General features: G+C 50.2%; 1 protein-coding gene across 1 annotated transcript; it reads right to left on the reverse strand.

Moving 5' to 3' along the window:
* Nucleotides 1-77: 77 nt before the first annotated feature.
* SYNGR3 (synaptogyrin 3) lies at nt 78-21,618 on the reverse strand. The gene is made up of 4 exons (XM_048962378.1): nt 21,465-21,618; nt 12,016-12,256; nt 6,499-6,641; nt 78-5,060 (listed from the first exon to the last, which is right to left on the reverse strand). Exons 1-4 carry the CDS (start codon nt 21,561-21,563, stop codon nt 4,851-4,853), a joined length of 693 nt encoding a protein of 230 aa, XP_048818335.1. The 5' UTR covers nt 21,564-21,618; the 3' UTR covers nt 78-4,850.
* Between the last annotated feature and the right edge of the window lie 423 nt (nt 21,619-22,041).

Here is a 22,041-nt window from a genome sequence, read left to right on the forward strand (position 1 = left end):
CGATTAAATAAAGCATTACCAAATTTGTTCAGGCTGCTTCTATTCATTTTAAACTCTTTATTGAAAATAAGTTGCAGTTGGTACACAGACACTGAAAATACATCATCACAGATTGCTCTCTCAAAAGATATTTTTTTATATATATTTATATATATATATACAAAAGTTGTAAACATTTTTAACTTATTTCCATACACAGTCCACTTTATACTACAATCCACGTAAGGTTAGTGACAACTGCAACTCGTGGAAGCGGTCTGCTCATACAGAGGTATCTGCAAAAGAACTTAAATTTGCAAACCACATTTGGTATCTGGTTGTTATTAAAACTTATAGAGAATCTGAGGTTTAAATGCATATTGCAACAAAATACAGGCAGCTGAACTTGGGTTTCAAGTTGGTACAGCGAAGGCCATGTCTGAGCCTCATGGGTGGTGGGAGGTTGACACACAGCTTCTAAATGCAATCTAGAGTAGCATTATGGATAAAACAGAGTGGAACTCGACTTGTCTGCTCTCCCCAGGAAGACAAAGAAGGCTGAAAGGAAGTCTGCAAATATTACACAGCTTTTAGAGAGAGGAATATTGATTCTACACTTTTACTAATGAATAGACAATGATCGCAGTTGGCTTAATTCTATTCAACTGCTCTCATGGCTGCAGCAGGCAGAAGGGCAGTAGATGTGAGTTTGGGGAATGGGACAGTGCTGTGGAGGAGAGGGAAGGGGACTGATATCCCCCAGTAAAGAGCAGCCAATGGAAAAAGCAGAGATGCCAGAGCTGTCACTGTTGTAGCATGAACTCAGCAGTGCTGTGCTGCTACCTGCAGATTGCCCAATGGGAAACACATCTTACAAAGTGCCTCACCAAAACAGCAAGTGAAATCCAACTGCTGATGGACATGGTTAAACTGCAGGAGATGGTGAAGCACAATGGTGGGGAGATGATTTTGCTGAGTGTTGGTTAAACAAAACTTCTACCTTGCTAGGAATAGCTTACGATGCTGGGAGCAATTTCCAATTAATGTCTTTATTTCAAATCCTTTTCTAATGGGTTTAAAGTATAAGTTCATGCAAAAACAAACAAACAAACAAAAAAAACTACCCATAATGTGGTTTAATTTCAATGCTGAGAAATGCCTGTGTTGTCCCAACAGAGCCTCATTGAGCACAAGGATCTGGTAGAATAAATCTCCAGGAAGAAAAGGTACAGGCTTGCTCATAGTCTATGCTGAAATTCAGCCCTGACACTACACAGGAGCTGTCAGCACGTGAGGCTGAGGGCAGCCTGGGCAGCTGCAAGATTTCTGGAGGATTCTACAATGGCTTCTGAGAGCAGCACGGGGCTAGCAGCCAGCAGGGCATGGATTTGCAGCAAAATGCTGGCATGTCTGTAAGGGCTGGTCTGCAGGGTTACAAGGAAAGCAGCTACTGTCCACTGTACCACAGTGAACTTACAGAGAGAAAAAAAGTGGGTGAAAGAAGTATGAAAGAGTGATGCTAAGACAGTCTGAACCTCGAATGAGATACTGCAGGGATCCAATAATTCTGCTGTTACAGCCCATACCTGCACACACAGTCTGACTGACCCATCATGAAGATGCTGTAACAGTTAACGGACAGCACTGGTAACACAGAGCAGACAGTGGGAGCACTGCAGGGCCTTGCAAAGTGCTTGGAAACAGGACGCTGTGCAAGGGGTAGGCATGAGTCATCACTGCCAGCGAGAGGGCTGATGTCTCACGCTTCCTTAATTAAGGTTTTAATTCAGCAGGGCCTTGTGCTACCAGCCTGGGGGATGAGGAATTACACAGGAGCTGAGCAACATTCGCCAACAAACCAGGAAATGTTTTTCTTTCAAGGTGGCTGACTGCTGTTTCCAAGGCATGAGTATCTTAGGTGTCGCAGTGCCACCTTAATTACATTTTTTCCCACCCTGATGTAGACTGAGGAATGACTGTGCTGACCTGCAAAAACTGCACCAACTGAGGGATGTCTGCTGGCTCCTGCTGCCCCAGCAGCACCCGGAGCAGGGGGAGGTTCCTCTGGCAGTAGCCAGACCACGGCCATGGAGCAGCTCCTGCTCTGCCTCACCCCTGCCAGGAAACCCAGGCACCAAAGCCCCTTCCTCTCCTGCTGAGTGCAGCACATCCAGGTCCTCACGCACAGCGCCAAGCAGAATTTAAACATAATAACACATTCTGGGGAGAAATGACTGCAAGAAGAAGCTGACCTTGAGAAGAACGACGCTGCCCGGCCTGGGGACGAAGTCACAGCTGTGCTGCTGCCCCCATGCCGTAGTGACTGCTCTCAGGTCAGGGACGGCGTGGGGATGTGCATCCATGTCCCACAGCCACGGGTGGGAGGGGTGGAAAGAAAAGAAATGCAATGTAGGCCTGGGGTGCGTACATTCAGATGTTGTAATATTCAGCACGTTTACACCACTGACCAGGACACTTCTCGCAGTCAGACAGAACTTTAGTTCTTTACGGTTACAAGGAAACTCTGGAACAGTTATATAGTTAGAAAAGATACAATGTACCGAACAAACATTATCTCACATACAATCAATTTAAACATTTAAATTGATTATAATTTTACTAAAATATTAACACAAGTACTGTTTGTGCTGCTAAAATTTCAGTGTTCCCTCTAAGGAAAATATTGCTACAGTTCTACTGTACCCTGTATTAAAATCTTTTGCCCTTTTATTTTCATCAAGACTGGCTCTAGAAAAATCACAAGGGTTAGAGAATTAACTTAGGCTTATACTCTACTGGGGTTTGGGTGTCCCCACTCAGTGCACAAATTTCTCACTGCTCACCTACCTCAACCAGCACAGGCTGATAGCAGATGCCCCCAGGGCACCTTTCTTGCTACTTGCATCAGCTCCAGGTGCCTCCTCCATCAGCAGTGCAGCATCCTCCTGTTGCTGCAGGGAGCAGCTGTGCTGGCAGCGGGGCTGAGCTCTTCCTAATACTAAGTTCACTTCAGAGTGGATGGCAAAGGTACTGGGGAGATGCTGTGGAGTTGTCACTGTAAGGAAAAGCTGTAAGGGATGCCAGGTCCCTTTGTCACCACACACGGAGGGTTGGGCTCTGCAGGAAAAGTGTCTGAGCTGGGAAATGCCCGCACAGCTCCATCAGCACTGGGTGCTGCCAGGCAGATCCAGATCCAGGAAAGCCAGCGCTCACTGTAAATGCAAGTTTTAATCTGACCTGAATAGTGGGGTATTCAAGTTATGCATTTTGTCACCGATAACGACTGCCTGTGATGAGGTTTGCTGCTTATTAATTAATGCATTTATTTGCTATTTAGCAGCAGAAATGAGCTGTGCTAATGATGATGACAAAAAACTGCTGGATTTTTTTGCTACAAGAACAGCTGGGGCAGTCATTTATCTATTGCTTGTGAGGTCAGAAGGCAACACACAGCTCTGCCAGCAACAACAGTGCAGCGAAGGATCCCTGCAGCCAGGTGAGGAGGGGGGCCGGGAGGACTCTGCCAGACAGGCCACTGCTCAGCCACCGTGCTCTGTCCTCAGCAGCACCCAGCTCTGCTCACAGCCACTGCACACCCAGCACTTCAGCCGCTGATGAGCATCTGCTGCACTTTTCAGATTGACTTGGTATTAACAAGGCTGTAATTCTGCTGCTGGAAACCAAACAGCCTCGTCCTCGGGCGTTTATCATCCATTCTATTCTCCCACGATGGGCAAACGTGTGCCACATGCACCCCCACAACAGACTTCAAAGCCCACCGAGTCCTTTCGGTGCTTGCTTTGAATTCTGCATCACCAGGGACTGCAGTGCAACACACACATTTACACCTGAGGATTTTGCTGCAATTACGACAGATGGTGGCTGCTCCCAGTAGAAAAACACAAGTTACAATCTGCTTCCTAATTGACTTAGAATTTGAGTCACTGAGGCACCCACACCTTTTGTGTTGGCAGCTCTGGGTCTGAGGGTGAGCAAGAGTTCAGTGTTGCCAATCAGAACTGTTTGGAAATCTGCAAACTTCAACAACCCCACAATGAAGTGGAACTGTAACACGCCATATTTTCCACTGATAAAAGCCTATTTCTAATTAGCAGACAACTATTGCTAAATTCTTTTCCAAAGCAAGTTTCAAACACAACTTTCTGTATCCTCAACCAAAACCGCATGGAAGCATAGAAGCTATTTGGATATTCAAGATAAAACCCAAACTTCTGTGCCCCCATGTCCCCCCGCACCCTGAACTATGTTTGAAACACCCGTTTGGTCGTGGTTTTTTGTACAATAAATATATACAAATAAAAGTAACACAGACACCACTTTTTTCTTTGTAAATTTGGCACTTTCCATGGCCTCTGCTCTCTGTGCTGTACATGAAAGCTCTGCCAGGAGTGGGACTAGGCCAGGACCAACCGCCCCAGCTGCAGCCCCCCTCACTGCAATGAGGCCACATCTGTGTTAGCTCTGGAAGAACGAGATGAACAACTCATCAGCTACCTTGTTTTCTAACAGGAAAAGGTATTTTTGGCTTTCCCAGGCACTCTGTGGCACCTAGTGCCCAGTGGTGCTAAAACAAGCCTCGAAGAAGGTACTGACTTATCTTCTGCCACATGGAGTAGCGACCTTCTTTCTTCCGACTTAGAGGGAACACTGCTTTTATAAAACCCTTGGACAGGTAAGACAAGAACCAATACCACTGTACAGAATTCACTGCACAACTAGCTAATAGTAAGGAACCCAGCACTGACTTGCCACATTAAGGAAATGGTACTGAATACATTTGCAATCAACCGGTTAACTGTACTGCACCATAGGACTCGGTCTATTTGTACACGGCCGCACGCCCTCCTCCCTCAGTATGCTGGCACTTGGTAACCTTTCGGGTTGGCGTCCGAGGTCTCGGTGAACGGGGGACTCTGGTAGGTCTCTGTGCTCTCAATGCCACTGCCAGTGGGGTACCCGGGATACGCAGCATTGGGGTCGGTGGCAAACTGGTCGGTGGCAAAGAGCGACATGTCGGTGCCCAGGCGGTACCGCTGCAGGGCCTTCAGTGCCAGTGCGACCTGCAAGGGATGAAGAGATTTGGGGGGAGAGCCAAGCACCGTGGGTGACTGCTGCCTCCTGCTCCTCCGCAGCCATAGGAACCACTGGCCCAGGAGGAGCCAGGTGTGCAGGACATACTGGTGCTGCACCACCGTGCACCGCTGTGCCACACCGCACCACCTTGCATCAGCACTCTGTGATTCCCTCTGCCATCCTTTCCCCCTCTCTGTGCCTCCCAAATCACAGAAGAGGCCTCACAGAGATGCTTGCCCTTCAGCCTCCTAACACTGTTCATATTCATGCTGCAAAGCAAAACCTTCCATTGAGACCTACGAGTTCTCCCCATGCAAAACCAAAGCCCATACTGTGTTCTGATCAGGTTCCCATTGTCATCAAGGAAGTGGCACCATCAAACCAACCACTGCAACGAGTGGAAACTGTCCCAGGCCAGTGAAATAGGTCAGTCCTGCAGAGACTCCTTCACCCTTTTCCAGGTTGCAAGTATTCAGGTCACGAATTGTGGGAAATGGAAGCAGCAGAGCTGTGAGAGACCTGCACTCACCTTTATTTCAAGAGGTTTCATTAACAATTCAATTAATTTTTAAATGACAGACTCAGGATAAAGAAAACCTGCCCACAGACACCAAGATGGCACGGCCTTAGCCCCCCCTATAAGCCCCAAGGGCAACGGGTGCTCCCCCGCTGTACACTTATGGCCCTTTGGCATTTCCTCTGGCCCAACACTATTTCCCTGGCCCTGGCAGCAACTGTCTGCAATGGACCTTATGTATTTGCTGCAGCACTTTGCACCTCTCCTGAGGAAAGCAGCAGAGCAGACAGTCTGGTTTCCCCTAGGGGCTGTCAAAATCCCCCACACCCTATGGGACAGGCTCATCATGGTGTACTCCTGGGGACTCATTTGCTTCAAACCAAACTCTTCCCTGGGGTCTGAAATGAGGGCAGCACGTGGGCAGCAACATGTTTTTGATGGAAATGCAACTTGCTAGCTGCAGGAGGAGAAGTTTGGAAGTTCCCAGGGAGAGGGGACTGGAGCTGGGGCTTCCTGGGTAAGCAACCACAGTTTCAGCTCCCTGCAGAGGGAGAAGGACGAACTGCAGGTTCCTTCAGTACAGCCCTTCACCACTCACCAGGCTTCACTTCCCCAAACTGTGCCCCAGATTCCTCCTTCAGCTCAGTGCTGAGCCCGTAGTAGGTTTCATTTCTCCTCTCCCCAGCCTAGCTGAGTTGGGTAGTTTCTTCTGTAATTAAATCTGTGCCCTGTGGATAAAGCCCAGCTCTGGGGATAAGTATCTGCCCCACGAGGTGCTTGGACCCTCGCCATGACAGTGGTAGGCAGCACTTGTACCTTAATGCCCTGGGTGCAGTAGCTGTACCCCTACATAAAAAGCTGCAGGTCTCACAGGTAGGGCCCTTGAAAAGTCCAGAAGCTGAACTCACCCAGACGATGATGGAGAAGAAGGAGAAGGCAATTGATGCCCGGGCAGCATCTGCTCCTTGCGAAGCCCCTTTGCTCATTGTTGTCCGCTGCCACTGGTTTGCTAGGAAGCAGAAGGCTACAAACCAAAGGAAGGACAAGAAACCTGGAGGAGAACAGAGCCAGTCAGTGCTGATACTGCCATCACCTCCTCTGCTCCAAGAACCCCAGAGATCTGGGTGTTGATGCACAAACACTGCCACCAAGACATTCAAACAGCAATAGAGGTCCTGGGTGCCTTATCTTCTGCCATGACCCAAACAGAGCTATTTTGAAAGAAGTGAATTTACAATTGCTGAAAAAACTGAACTGGAGGAACCTGTAGCATTATCTTGTTTGTTGTCTATCTTCAGTTTAGCCACCTAAATCTTTAGTTTAGTCACCTAAATCTTACCTTCATCTTAAGCTTTGCAGGGACAGCACAACCTCTAGACACAGCCTTCTTGCACTCGGTGGGACTGCAGCCTGCTCACAGGCACCAAGATGCTGCCAGCCCACTCCCCAGCACCCTGCTGTGCTGCTCACCTTTTGTTTCCTGGAAACCTGTGGCTTTCAGAACCTTAGGGCTGGGCACTGCACAGCTGCTCAGCAGGTGGAGGGGGCTGTGTGGCTGCTTCCAGCCTCACTGCGCTTCAGGGATCAAGTGAAAATACTCCAATGATTATTTCTTACTGGAACCAAGGCTGGCTTATCAAGATAGGGCTGCAGCTCCTCTAATTCAATCACCAACCAACAGCATTGCCTGATGTCAGGGAGCTTAGAACAGACACAAAGCTGCCCACAAGCACACACTGTAACAAGCAGTAATAACAAGCAGTAACACTTTACAGTGCTGTGAAAAGAAGTTGCATAACCTGGAGCCTTCCATGATACTGTTTTAAGGGCCTCCAGCTTTCTAAGCATCCCCAGCACAAAGCTCCCTGCATTTGCCAATGTGCACACAGAGATCCAGGCCTAGCAGCAGGATGCTGAGCTACAAGCCTCTTCCCAGGGATTATCAGCACATCAGAGCGAGCAGCCACACTGCCAGCCCCGTGGGCATAGCACAGTCTGGCTGCAGGGAGAGGAAAGCAGCTTCCTTTTTTCCCCTCTTTATCTTACCAGCTCTAAAGTACAATAAAAGATGCATGCTCACGTCCAAACACTGTGCAAGATTTATAAGGCTTCTTGCCTTTAGTTCAGAATTTGTGCCTAGCTGCAATTTTGGAAAACACGCTCCTTGTTTCCTTTTCTTACACAACTGGACCTGGGGAAGATACTTTGGACAGCTTAGCCAAATCAGGCCCTTGATCTGCTCTTACAGCAACACACCCTCCAGCTAGGATCACCCCTACCTTCCTCTTCCAAATCTCAGACTAACAAAACAGCTCTTTTTTTTTTTTGCATAAGATGGCTAATGCCTGCTACCAAAGCCACCTCTGTATATCCATCTTCACCGCCAGGATGATCCACTTGTCCTCAGTGGTAAACGAGACCTCCCATGCTCACAGAGTGAAATTCAGGAAGAAGTCTCTTGCTTCAAATCCACACATTTTGGACACAGCAGTATTGGGAAGATGAAAGACCAGAGATGAAATGTGAGAGCAACTCATAGCAGGTTAACTCACAGCATTGTTGTGCATGCTCAGGGGCATCCTTCCTCTGGGGCCATCCACAAAGGGACAGTGGGGTTCTCCAGCAGGATTAGGCTTCATCACTGGTTTACAGGGAGTGGAACTGTTTGCAAGAATCTCAGTGTCACAAAGCTGATGCTGTGGCACAGCCATGACACAGGGACTCCCCACCGCCCAGTGCTCTAAGCTCCATCTGTCAGTGTGTCAGCAGTATCTTCCAAGGGTTTTCAGGACTTAAAATGACATCATCCACATCTCTGACCGTGCACCGGCTGTGCTGGGTACTGCAGCTAACAACTTCCTCTGCAACACGCATACTGGAGCTGCTGACCTGCCCAGTGCTGATTGCTGGGGTCTGAGACCTTCAGTGGGAAATGCCTGAATGGTGTTGCTCCTGCTGCTGCCCACATGCACCTCACTGAGGTTTCACGATGCACACAAGCCTCTGTCCTCCTGACATCAGGACAGCTCTGCTGAGTTTCTGAGAAGAAAACTGGTTCTCTGCAGGTCCTGGGAAAGGGGAAATGCAGTATTGCTGCCAACGGACAAGACAGTGTCAGGTATTCAGAGCACCTCCAGAAGTACCAGGCGGTGTTTATGCCATTTGAAAAGCTGACACATGCCTGTGTGTGAGATCAGGCTTCCCAGTGAGCTCTAGGAGGAACTATTTTTGTTCTGTACCAGCACCCGTTTCCATTTGTGATCATGTTCACCCTCTGTTAGCACTCCTGTGCAATGAGACTCTATGCCCAACACTGACTCATGCCTGGGATCACTGCTGCCTCCTCTCACCTGCACATCCCAGGGTCCAGGCTGCCCTGGTGCCAGCTGGGTACCATCTCATAGCTTCAGTATATTTCCAGGACCAAGTGGAAATGGGTATTTGGGAGGTGTGGGTTGATATTCATGGATTTCAAGACCCTGAGGAGGGGGCTGTTCTGATAGTGGGTTGCTGTGGCCACAAGCACCGCTCCTGACTCCTGGCGGAAACACACACAGGAGCAGCTCTGCATCCTCCAGCATACCAGAGAGAAGGAAAATACCAGGAATAGCTGTTAATTATAGTTTTAGGATTGCAGACAACAGAATGCAAACACCAGGAAATATACATTAAAGTTGTAATTACAGCCTGGTTCCAAGCAACGCACATCTACAGGAGCAGCTGTAAGAGCAGATGAAGGATGAAGTTGCAAGTGCCACTGACATAGCACTATGGTTGTCCTGCTTGCACCCAGCATCATCTACCTGTGGACTCAGGGGCTGCAAGAGGCAGAGCCCCCAGTGCCCCGTGGGGCAGCCCACTGTGGGGACAACCTTTGTACTGCAGGCAGCTAATGCTCCTTGTACAGCTGGGGTGGGAGCAGCAAGCTGTTGGTATAAGCCCTCACACCCACCACTGATCCTCCCTCCTGCAAGTGAAAGGAAGCTGTGGGTTAGCAATTAGACCAACTCCTCCCATGACCTTCATAGGCAGCAGCTGCCACTTCTGCTTCCGTGCAGCCAGCACCATGCACTGGGGGAATCCAGGCACAGGGACAGAAGTGACCTTCTTCTCTCTCACCCCACCCACTTCCTACTTGATGCTCCTCATCCTCTTACTTCCCAAATGCATTTTCAGCTTTTATATTAAAGCATACAGTAATGCAGAGATCACACGCAGAGAAAAAGGATGAAACAGTCACAAGTAGGAGGAAATCAAGAGCCAAGGAGGAAAAGAAGAGGAAGGGTGCAGTGTAGAAGTCCCACAGATAAAGTTCCTAGAGATTAACACAGAGGCAGTCAATGCAAATAACTTGCAGTTTGCACTCTATCACATATGTACAGGTTGGCTCTGAGGACACAGAGCCCATGGGCTGCAAGCCCCAGGCTGCTTGGGGTCACATGCCAGCAAAACCCTGAATTTGATCTGTGCTGCAAGATCTGCTTCTGGAATCAACCAACTGCCTGGAGTTTCTGCACAAGCAGGTGTACGGGCTACAGTAATACAGAAGGTTTGGGGCAGCTATAACTTTAGAAAAATGAAGGCACAGAAATAGGAATGGAATAAGATGCAGCAGGCATGAACCCACCCTGAGATCTCCTATTGAAATGTGAAAACTTGCAGCAGAAGGGTGTTTTGCACACCAAGGGCACTAATAACAGCTCCACATGCACAGCTCTGGCCACCCATGATCAAGAGAGACAAATACAAGCTGAGGTACGAGCTGCAGGCATGTGGAAGGGAACAGAGAGTCCATCTGGTGTGAGGAGACATGCAGTGAGGCTCTCAGTCAGCAAATGAGAGTTCCAAGAAGGAGTTTGATTAAGGTATGAAGCAGGATACATGGTACAAAAACAGGGTCTGAAGCCAAAGAGCTGGAAGTCCCCTCCATACCCATGTCCCATGACGAGACCCTCAACTCAAGCCTGCACAAGCAGCAGGGGAAGGTCACTGGCAGACACTGGCACCCAGCTGAGTAAGAAGCATGCTGCCACTCACACATCCCTCCCAGCAGCACAGCTCACCTGTAAGTGGTTTGCTTTGCAACATGGAAGTGGTCTGTCCGTTTTCTACCAAAAAGCATGCAGAGGGGAAGAAGCAAGGGAGGAGGAAGGAGCCTTGCAGGTGACACAAGGCACTCGAGAGTAGCACACTCATCCCCTGGTCCCAGTAATAACGTCAGCACTGGGAGGTCAACTGTATTTGAAATTTGTGGATGGGGAGGATTTTACCAGGACAGAGCCCTGGTGCAATACTGGAGCCTGTCCCCATGAGCAGAGCAATGCCTGTGGGCAGAAGCCCATCTTCTGCAGCTTTCTGCAGAGCCCCATGACTATGCACACTGTATGACAAGGACAACAGAGGAACAAGGCAGAGATGGCCCCATTTCATACAAGCCTGGCAAGGGACAGTGCAGCTGGTACAAGGTGAAAATCAGGGAAGGATCACAGCCTCACACCAAGACACACATCCAGGCAGAAGATGGATGTGGACACTCCCATTTGAATTGCAGAGCTGCAGGCCCCAAGCCCCACAGAAAGGGCTGTAAATACCAGCTCACAATGGCTGGGCACTGAAGCTGTAGCACCATGGAAATGAGCTTTCCAGCAAGGAGAGGACATTCTTAACTACAGCCAAGCACAGGCAGATGATGATGGATGTTTTCATCTGGGACCAGAGTCATCAGCTGTGTTTGTGCTGGATAAATCACCTTCAGACTTTGCGAACACAAGAACCTGGAAATCGAGAACATCAGCTGCAAATTCAGCCAGAAAACTCCCAGAGCAGCCAAGCAGAGGACAGTGTCTCCCAGCACAGCACAGCCCATCAGCTCCTGTTCATGTGGCTGAGTCAAGGGCTTGGGACAGCACAGAAAATCCACGTGAGTCCTTGGGAAATCCAGAGCTACTAGCAAACCCCAGCCCTGGAGGCAGTGTGGGATGGCAATGGTGTCTTAGCTCCTGCTGTAGAAGCACACTTCTGCTTTGTGCAGAAACACATGCACAAAGTGAAAACAGATCCAGATGTAACTGATGAAGTGACTCTTGTTAAGAGGCAGAAATGGGAGATGTGACAGGGTAAAATGTGACCACCAAGCTTTTCTTCCCCAAGTGACCCCAGTGATCCCAGCTTCAGAAGCAACACCAGTGAGCAGGACACCCCACTGACCTCAAACTACCACACATTGGCTTCCCCACTGCTGCCTTTGGGTTCACTGTCGAACAAGACAACCCATCCTTCTCCCTAAGACATGAGTTGTGCCATGGCCTGAGAGATGAGAGCAGGACTCAAGCATGGAGCTGCAGGCACAGCAATGACCCTGCACACCCCATGGAACCAGCAGTGTCCATGACAAACAGTGTCCATTAGCAAAGCCAAAGTTGTACCTGAAAAGCCCAGGTCCAGCAGGACAGCTCGTTTGCGGTCCTTCACACTACTGATCTGCTGGAACTGGAGGTCCACAACAAGGAAGAAGATGCATCCGAAGAAGGCAATAATGCCAATGGCAATGCCATAGCTGCAGGCACTCTCATTCTCATTGAAGATGCAATGTAGCTCAGGGTCTCTGCCATCCTTGTTCACATAGCACTCGTTCACAATGGAGCCGAACACCACGATGGAAAAGATCTGCAAAAGGAAGGAGAAAACACAACTTGCAGCTGCTTACATTTAACTCTGTTTTCCAACAGCAAAATAATTGGATTCAGTCCTGTGAGGCTCTACAGCAACATGGCATTTGCTAGATAGATCCCCACACTCAGCTGGCTGGTGGTTCTATGCGATGGGCTGGCGGATGGCATCTAGGGCTCCAGATGCTGTGAGCCTGCTTGTTTTCAATGGTTTGGCTTGCAGTGTGTTTTAAGAGATGGGGAAGGAGGGGAAGGGAAACTAAACAGATTGGTCAGGTCTCTGAACAGTCTTTCTGCTTGTGCTGCTTTGCACCATCAGACTGCACTCAATGAACCCCCTTGTGTAACTGCAGAGCAGAGAGAAATGAAGCTACAGATAATGGAGATGCTGAATGCATACTGGAGGGTGGATGGGGTGCTTGGGGACATGGAGAGCAGCTCACCTGGGTGTCATGGGAAGGAGGAAGAAGTTATGGTTGTGCTGCCATGCAAACATTGGCCAATTCAACCCCATAGCAGAGGCTGAAGGATGCAGTGCCTGCATCTGTTATGCAGTGACCCAGTTCCAGCCCTGCAAAGGACAGTAGAGAAGGAGCTCACTGGTGGCTGCCCCATTCCTGCTGCTGACTGCTGGGACCCACAGCAGAGCTAAGAGTAGCTTCCCAGCCCCCCAGCATACAGCAATGGAGAGAAGCAGCTGCTCCACAGTAGCTTCAACTCCAGCTCTCTAGGGCTTTGCCTCACATCCTGGCTGCAGAAAGGGAGCTGGGTCATAGCTGGGTCATGTGGCCGTGTCCATGAATGCCATTCACAGTGCTGCACGCCTAGGTAAATCCTTTATTCCTCTCCAAAACCAAAGGCAGCAAGCAGAAGCCACAGGACCAGCTGCATTCACTCTTGCAACCTGGGAAGCACTGTGCTGCTGCTTCCATTGCTGGGCTTAGAGTAGCAAGACCTGTGGATGCCCTTGCACCACACTGTGCATCTCTGATCTTGTCACTTGCTGCCAGCACCACAGGATCGCTGCATACCTCCTTACCCTGCTGGCTCCCAGGATGCGTATCCAGGCAGAGACCACACACAGTTCCTCACTGCTTTCTCTGCAGTCACAGCTCTGTACTGAGACACAAGACCGAAACGAGCGACAGCCAGATGCAGCAGCTCACAGCCACCTGCAGTCCACGGCTCTTGCAGTAACTGCCTGCTGACACTTCACCTTGCTCCCTAGTGCATAGGGGCAGCAGAACCAACAACAAACAAACCATTCAGAAGGCTTCCAGCACTGCAGTGTAATGCTGTGACAGCACGAGCACTGGCCACGTGTCTCTATCCTGGCTACCCTGCAGTATTCCACATGGACAGCCCTTCTCCCTCTCCTCCACACTCTTCCCAGCTGGGTTGAAGCTGGGACAGAGGCAGTTCCAACTGAACATACTTGCAAATGCAAATGTCTCATCAGCAAACCTGTCTTAGATCCTCTCCACTAACTCCCCTCCATATTGGAGGGAACAACAAAGAAGCATGTCTTCAGGAGTGCAACCATGACAGATAGGTGCAGGGTATTTTCTTTCTCTGTGGGGCATCATCTGAAATAAATGATGAGCAGAAGTAGTGCTAACAGTCCCTAGAGAACATCCTGCCTTAGGTGTGCAAGCAGATACCAGAGCACCTGCCCCTGCTCACTCCCAGTTCCACAAACCCATGAGCACAAATCCATCCAAGGACAAAGATCATCTTTAAACTGTCAGCTAGGAGCTCACTCCTCTTGCACTTGCATTTCAAGTTAGCTCACTGCTGGGCCATGTTGGATGATGGAGATGCTCTAGGACCTGCCTGTCAATTGAGCAGGCATCTCTGTGCTACCCAGACATGCTGCTTTCCTTCCAAGCATCCCTCATCTTCAAATTTAACCAAGGCCTGGGGTTCTTTCCCCGCTCCTCTCAGCCCCAAGCACCACCACAAGCTCACTGCTAACGTGAGTCACTGCCTGCATTCACACCCAGCTTCTCGTTGTCTCACCGTGACGGCCGCATCATCATGTAAAGAACAACAGGGCTGCATTGTAAGAAGGAAGCAACAAACAACAACAAACAGCAATAATGATTTTCCCAGAGCTTTGGCAGCAGCTGTAATATCAGCAGTTGTAAAAATCTGTTCATAAATAATGCAAAATTGTTATTTACTATCAGAAATAGCAGCAGCATTTATAAAACAGCCCCTGGAATAAATAATGTGATTCTGGAAAAACATGAATAATTGAGAACCTCTGATTCCACTGGATTATTTCTCTGGCAGGCCAGTGAACTTGCACTTAGCTTCTCAGATAAGTGTTTTTACTAAATCCTCCCAGGATTAGCAACCTGCCTTATTTCTTGGTGCTTTCAGATGCCTCCTGTGCTCATAGCCTGGCTGGGTGATGCAGTACCATGGTTGCCCACAGAGTTGATGCTGCTCCTGGGGGAAAGCAAAACCTATGCTGAGAGAGCACATCAAAAGGATCATGGCTGGAAGGCAGGATCGGATACCCAGGTCTGTTAAAGGAGAATGCCCAGAGAGCAATCATGGAAGAGCACAAAAGCCAAAAGGTGCCCGTAATGCACACACCTGGGACCAATGCAAACGTCACCAGAGATGGTACTTGCAGATATCCTACTGCTTAGCTTTAACTTCCAGTGAGTTTTGCTCTGTTCAGTGCAGAGAATTGCACCTGTCTTGCAGCTGGGGCATCCCGCAGAAAGGGGCTGAGAGGTGAGACAGCCATCGGATGCACAGCCCAGCAACAGTGAGTGCATGTGTTGGATGGAGGTACTCAAATCATCATGCTGACTGAAGGACGCCTGTCAAAACAAGCTTGTCAGTGAGAACAAGTCTTTCCATGTTTTTTCTCTCCCTCTCCTCATGATTGATATTAATTTTCTTAAAAAACAAAACAACAACTGCTGCTGGTAATTCTCATTTTAATGAGAATAGACTTGGTGTTGTTTTGCTATGTGCAGGTTAAAAGAAAGTTAAGGAAAGGGGTGTAGATGGGGGAAAAGTAAAACCCACAGGACTTTTTTAAGTTCATGAAAAACAAGTGCCAGTCCCTAACTACCTCCACAGCCCTTGCTTGCTCAAGCTCTCAACCAGTTCATCAGAGACCTGAGAGAGAAAATGCAAGGTCAGATTCTCCACAAGTGGCTGGAGAAGCACTCTGGTTAGGAGGATGCAAGAAGAGCTGTACACACTGCAACACAGATGAGCTGCTTGTGCAAATGCAGAGCTGTCCAGTATCCCTGAGCAAGAGGGGACACTGTCAGGCAGCAAGCTCTTCTGTAGCACAGGTCAAAGGGGTGTGAGTACAGCAACCTATAATGGGGATTGAGTACAGACCATGAGTCTGGAAAACAACTGCTACACAGCTGAAACCAGAGGGCTTTGAGCATCGCCCTATGACCAGTGCTCCAGTGGTGCACCCCAGGGGCTTTGGGACAGACAGGTAACAGCGCCCAGTTGGTGGGCAGCACGCTGCTGAATGACACCTACTTTCTTCTAAAGAGAAGGAGCAGCCTGCCACAGAGCTTGCTCACACCAGGTTTTTGCCATCCGGATATGGATGGCTGGCCAGGCTGCCCTGGCTTGGGTCTGCCATCACACTTTGCAGATTTATATTCCTTCCTGCAGCATCAGTCTGCCAGACCCCAGACCTGCAGGTATTCTATCCACACTGCTTTCAGCCTTCTGTCACCCAGGCACCTGAAATGTGCATATGGAGTTCTGACAATCTAAGCACAGTCATCACAAGGAAAACAAAAAGCAAGAAACGCGAGAGCATGAGCTGAAAGCACCAGTGTGTGAGCTGTCAGCCATTTTAAGGTGAGATGTTTCCAGTGTCGATGCACTGTGCTTCAATCGGGGGCCTATGAAAAAGCACTGCCAGAAGGTGTGGGTTTGTAGGAGACTGCAGAACCTTGCTTTGATTACACACACAAGCAACTGCTAACGTTAACACTGAGGAAATTTGACGCATGGAGAAGAATGATCTACTCCTAATTTGCTCTGCAGTAGCTCTCAGTCAATGGTGATAGGCACAACCCAGATGGACAGAGCCAACACCAACATCAGGGCGAGCTCTTGTCAGATGCTGCCTTCTCCAGCCCCCTCTGCTCCTTGAACCATCCCTGAGTGAGGATGGGCAGCAAACAAGAAGGAAAAATTACCAAGGTCAGACACACACAGGCCACATCCTGCCCAGCACTGGGCATTTTAGCCCCCACTGGGCCCTGGGCTGGAGCTGCCCTGTACCACAAGGACACCCTGCTTGGATCTGGGCTGCACCTCAGTGCTTCACACCTTCCAAGCTCAAATTCTGGGGGAATCTAGGCCCCTGTCCTCCCCATTTCATCCTTACAGCTGTCAGTAACAGCAAAGTTTTCTGCACGCAGCAGCATAATTTACTGGGGTACGTGAAGGCCAACAACCAACCTAAGCACTGCCAGATCTCCCATGAGGACTGAGGATGTGACCACAAAGGAAAGACCTGATGCAGTTTCTGGCACAGAACCGGATAGCGTGATGCCAACCCTAATAAGGTTATGGACATGTCTAATGGGCTAATCAGACTGTGAAGGATGCATGTTGATGACCACATGACTGCTTTGTACTGAATTACCTTTTCTAATGCGGCAAAAGATGTTGGTTGAAACACAGCATCCATTCAAAGTTCCTGGTCTAGTGGCACAATCTGAGCACGCATCAAACTGACAGCGTTTGGAACCAGTGATCACAGGAAAACGGAAATTCAGCTGCATTTTAAGCTCAGATGTGGTGAAACTTCTGTATAATTTCATTAACAAAAATGTAAAGCTAAAGGTCAGCCTTTAATATCTACAGCCCACGGAAAAGGAAAATTAAGACGGAAATCTGGTGACCTTACTGAAAGCAGCCAGTGCTAGACAAAGCCCAGGGCAGCCAAGATCACAGCACTGACTCTGAGCATTGCCACAAGCTCCTGAGGCACAGCCCAGCCATGCAGCCCCTCTCTGAGAGCCACAAGCCCTCCATGCTGGGGACGACCCTGCAGCCAGGGCAGAGGTTCCTCATGAAGGCAGGAGGGACACTGCCTGGTTCCCTCCTGTGCCCAGGGTGCAGCGCAGTGGCCACCCCTTGCTCTCCTGCTGCAGTTTGGCTGCTCTGCTCCTAAGCTAAAAACAAGCAGCCTATACAATGAGCACACAGCAGGCAGCAGCACCTTTCACCCTCCCAAAGAAACCAAACAAACCTGAAAGAGGGCAGAAACGGCCCACTACCCACTCCAAGAACGAATCTCCTACCCATAACACATCCATCCCAGTTCTTACCTAACTCATCCCTCAGCAAAGCACACGTGTCTCACTGAAAGATAATGATTTACCATATTATGGACTAATACACAGCTCAGGAAAAAGCCAGCACATAAACACTTCTCCTGGATCTGAGCCAAAGCATTCTCTGGTCCTATAAATTCACTACCTCATATCAAAGGTTATGGGGATTTCCACTTGCTATGCCCATGGCGAGGCAATCAGTTTTGGCTGCTGTTGGTCCATCCTGTAATAAAGGTTATGCTCCTAAAGGCAAAATGCTGGGCTCAATGAGCTAACACTGTACAGGAACAGGGCGAGCTCCTTTCAGATGCTGCCTTCTCCAGCCCCCTCTGCTCCTTGAGTGAGGATGGGCAGCAAACAAGAAGGAAAAATTACCAAGGTCAGACACACACAGGCCACATCCTGCTCAGCACTGGGCATTTTAGCCCCCACTGGGCCCTGGCTGGAGCTGCACCAGCCAACAGGTGATGCACTACACTCCCATTCAGCTTTAGGAAACCAGAAAGGCCCTAGGCAGGGCAGGGCAAGTGCCAGCCACAGGCAATGCTGTACCATGGCACACACCCTGGGTAAGTGGAGCAACTCTGAGTCACACCAAAGTCACTGTAAGGAAATGCTGAAGCCCTTAAAGCTGTAGGAAACTTGCAGAGATCCAGCATGGCAGAAGAAACCCCAAAGCACACATGCTGAGGCTGCCAGCTCTTGGGTTGAAAGCTGACATGTCAAGGAAAAAGGCTTTTAGTGTTGCTGTTATTGAAATTCATACCAATTACTAAAAACATTTACTTTAATAGCATATTTACCATAACTGCTTTTAAAAGTCAAATCTAAAGGTGCATTAAGCAAACAATTCCCCTTAAAAGCTGCATGGCTGCTTAGAAGCACGTACAGCCGTGGCATGACAGAAAGGGGAGCTCATGGTTCTGCAGGCAGGCCTTGGTGAGCACCAACTTTGTTTTGTTGTGCAAAAAACGCCCAAAAAGGAAACCACAAGAGTGATCACATCTTCTTCTGACAAACTGCATCAGACACAGGGGGAAGAGATGAATGAGGAACTGTTAAGTGGTTCTTTCCAGCTTTTGGTTTTACAGCTTATACCAGGATAGGTTTTTTTTCCTTTCAGATATTCAGAATTGCAGTGTATGGAGAGGTCACAGTATGAGGTAGGATCAGGAATCCCCTTTCACCAAAACTTACATTTGGGAATTTCTAACCCAAAGTCACCATTCACCCACAGGTCCCTCAGATGTTTGTAAGCACCAGAGCTGAACCCACAGCCCCAAAGCAACCGCTGGAACTGCAGAATGGAGCTGCATCCTGCTTGGCAATGACAGGTTATGAAACCCCCATCAGCAGGCAGCAGCCAGTGGGTTGACTGGCTGCTTAAAGTAAGGGTCTCCACTGCTCACATCTCATTTGAACCAGCACATCTCCAAGGGCCACCAAGGCAGCTCCCTCCTCCAAAAGAAACACTATCCAGATGGACCTGGACTGGTTTGAAACGTGGGCCCACAAGAACTGAATGAGGTACAACAAGGCCCAGTGTGAAGTAATGCACTTGGGTTGGGGCAAAAAGTGGGGCTGTTGGAGCAGAGCCAGCAGAGGGCACGGGGATGCTTAGAGGACTGGAGCACCTCTGCTGTGAGAACAGCCTGCAGGAGCTGGGGGTGTTCAGCTTGGAGAACAGAAGGCTGGGGTGGCTTTATGATCCTTTCCAACCCAACCATTCTGTGATCCTATAATGGCAGCAAGGATTAAGCCTCCAAGGTTTGCTCCTACAACACGGGTTAAACATGCTTAAAAAGATGTGACAACAAGCAATAGGAAGGGGAATCACATTTAAAAAAAAATGCCCCCACACCTACACCCAGCTCAAGGGGTTTCTGAACAAGCTCTGCTGTGGCTATGCAAAGCAAAGGTGGAGGTTGTGAAGCAAGTAATGGAGCGTTGCAGCGGCTGTGGGGTTGTGCTGCACACCCCAGCCTGGCAAAGGGAAGCTTCAGTTGGAACAGAAAGGCAGCAAGATCTTAAACAGATACTGCTTTGTAGTGCATTGCCTGCCGCCTCCGTCCAAGCTCTCCATCTTAAAACAGGCTGTGGGTTTGATCTGGCACAAGCAGTAAAGCTAAAAAGAGCCTGGGCACACTTTGCAAGAAGTAACAGCAGCCATGCACCAGGTGGAACGGAAACTGGCCCCAAGTACCCAGCTCACACCGACCACATCCCTGCTTGTGCTGAAGGGCAGCCAGTGGCACACAGCTGGGTCACAGCATCACAGCATGGGGACTCCACACCCCTGTGCTGCATCTGCAAGGGAGATTCACAACAGATCTTCCAGCAGAAGTGAGACAAGGGAAGCATCCACATGGCTTCAACATGTACTTTCTAAGCCTTATTGAATCTTCACGTTGCAAACCCTGTGCACGTCATGTTCATGAAAGCCAAAGGGCCCCTCCACCTGATTAAAGTTGACCCGTTCTGTAGTTATACACGTTCATTTTTCTGAACCCAGAACCTACAAAATGAATGACTTCTCTACTGAACAGCCAACAAGTACACACACATATCTTCTAAGCTGGAATTTTTAGTTCATCTCCTATACGCTGTTCCTGTTGCCCATAAGTCCTAGAAGGGTGAGCTCTCTGGCTGGGTGCTGGCAGATCTTTTTAAAGGGAGCCCAACTCAACACCTGTTGGCCACTGATTTATCTGACCATGCCCAAACCAACATGTTGCCAATGATTTGCCTTGTGGAGGATCCCACTGGATCCCAACCAAGTACTCCAGGTTGAAATGATACTTCTAGGAAATGCCTGCCAGCAGGAGCCTCACAAACCCTGCTCCACATCTGGATGCTCCATATCCATAAACTCCACTCTCCTCCAGTAATGGAGCAAAGGGCTTTTTTAAAGCCCTGGCAAGTTCACTGGCTCCAATCCAGCCAAACAATTAAGCATGTGGTTGAACTTCAGGCATGTGATTGCCGCTGGAACTGCTCATGTGCTTGAAGATAAGTGCATGCTCCCATGTTATGCTGCTCAGGCGCCCCAGGGTCCCCCTGCACAGTGCGATGGCAGCTGCACAGGCAGCCCCTTCCCTCAACACCTCTCCCTTCCCTTGCTGCATGCACGTGGCACTGCTGAAGGTGACACAGAGCCAGCAGCCATGGCCTCCATGCACGAGCAAGGATGAGCCTCCAGGGCCCAGCTTTGAGAACCAGAGCCTGCAGGAGCAGGGCTGAGACTCCATGCCGGGGACTTTGGGCATTGCAGAGCTCTCCAGCCATGCACGCTTTTAGATTGTAGCAGGTGAGAGCCGAGCACTGCAGCCTGGCAGCACAGCTCTCTGGCTGCTTATTCATGGAGCAGCAATGGGCAAAGACTTCACTGAGTGGCTGCAGCACAGATCCCACCTCCTGTTGCCCCTTGCACGGCAGAACTCACGTATGGGAAAGGACCAGCAAACATAACATCCATTTGGATGCACAGGGGGAGCTGGGCAGGGCTGGCTGTAAGATTTCATCTCTCTTACACATGCACACAGAGAGCACGGATGGGAAGAAAATGTCCTCTGCTTCTGTGCTGCACCCTGCTCTCTCACGCTCAAGCACCACGGATAAAACCACTGCAGGGCTACGGCATCGGCCACCCGCCGCACCGTGCCCGTCCCCACGGAACTTCCCACGGGAGCCAGCGGCCAAAGCGCTGCCCGTTGCACGGTGCCTGCAGGCTGCACGCCGCACGGCACCGCACACCGCGCACCGCACGCACAATACCCGGGCACTGCAGACCGCACGGGCACCGCACGCTGCAACGGGCGCCGCTCCGCGCCCGGCCACCGCACGCTGCCCGCCCCGCCTTACCCAAGCCGTCGCCCGGAGGATGGTTTGCGGCTGCTTAAGGAAATCCAGAGGATCGACGGCGCCGCCGGCCCGACCCGCTCCGAAGGACGCTCCTTCCATCTTCCCCCACCGCCCGCTCCGCTCCGGCGCCGCTCCGAGCCGAGCCGCGCGCGCTCCCCGCGCCGGCCGCGCGCTTTTCGCGTGGGTTCGTCCGCAGCGCCGCGCGCGGGCAGCGGGAAGAAGCAGCCGAGGGGCGGGGGGGCGGCGGCAGGTGCACGCGCCCGGCGTGCCGCTCACCGCAACGCGACCGCCTCCCGTCGCGGGAGGCCGAGCTCAGCGAGCGGTGCGGGCGCTGCGGGCCATCGGCACGGGCACCGCGCTGCAGACGGGAACACCGCGCAATGACCTCAAACGGCATCAACGGCCATGAGCGTCATGCCACAGCCAGAGACATCGTGCCATGCCCATGAGCATCATACTACAGCTGGAGACAGCATGCAATGGCCATGAGCACCACGCTACAGCCAGGGACGCCATGCCATGCCAATGAGCATCATGCCACAGCCAGGGACACCACGTAATGACCAGAAGCACCATA

The sequence above is a fragment of the Lagopus muta genome, chromosome 15, assembly GCF_023343835.1.
Source record: "Lagopus muta isolate bLagMut1 chromosome 15, bLagMut1 primary, whole genome shotgun sequence".
Taxonomy (NCBI): Eukaryota; Metazoa; Chordata; class Aves; order Galliformes; family Phasianidae; genus Lagopus; species Lagopus muta.

Bases quoted from the DNA above. Each gene is read 5' to 3' on its own strand.
- SYNGR3 (XM_048962378.1), bottom strand. From the start codon at position 21,563: ATGGAAGGAGCGTCCTTCGGAGCGGGTCGGGCCGGCGGCGCCGTCGAT. The intron at 12,257-21,464 runs GTAAGGCGGGGC...TTCCTTTTGCAG, and splicing joins TCCTCCGGGCGACGGCTTGG to ATCTTTTCCATCGTGGTGTT. The intron at 6,642-12,015 runs GTACAACTTTGG...GTTCTCCTCCAG, and splicing joins GCTGGACCTGGGCTTTTCAG to GTTTCTTGTCCTTCCTTTGG.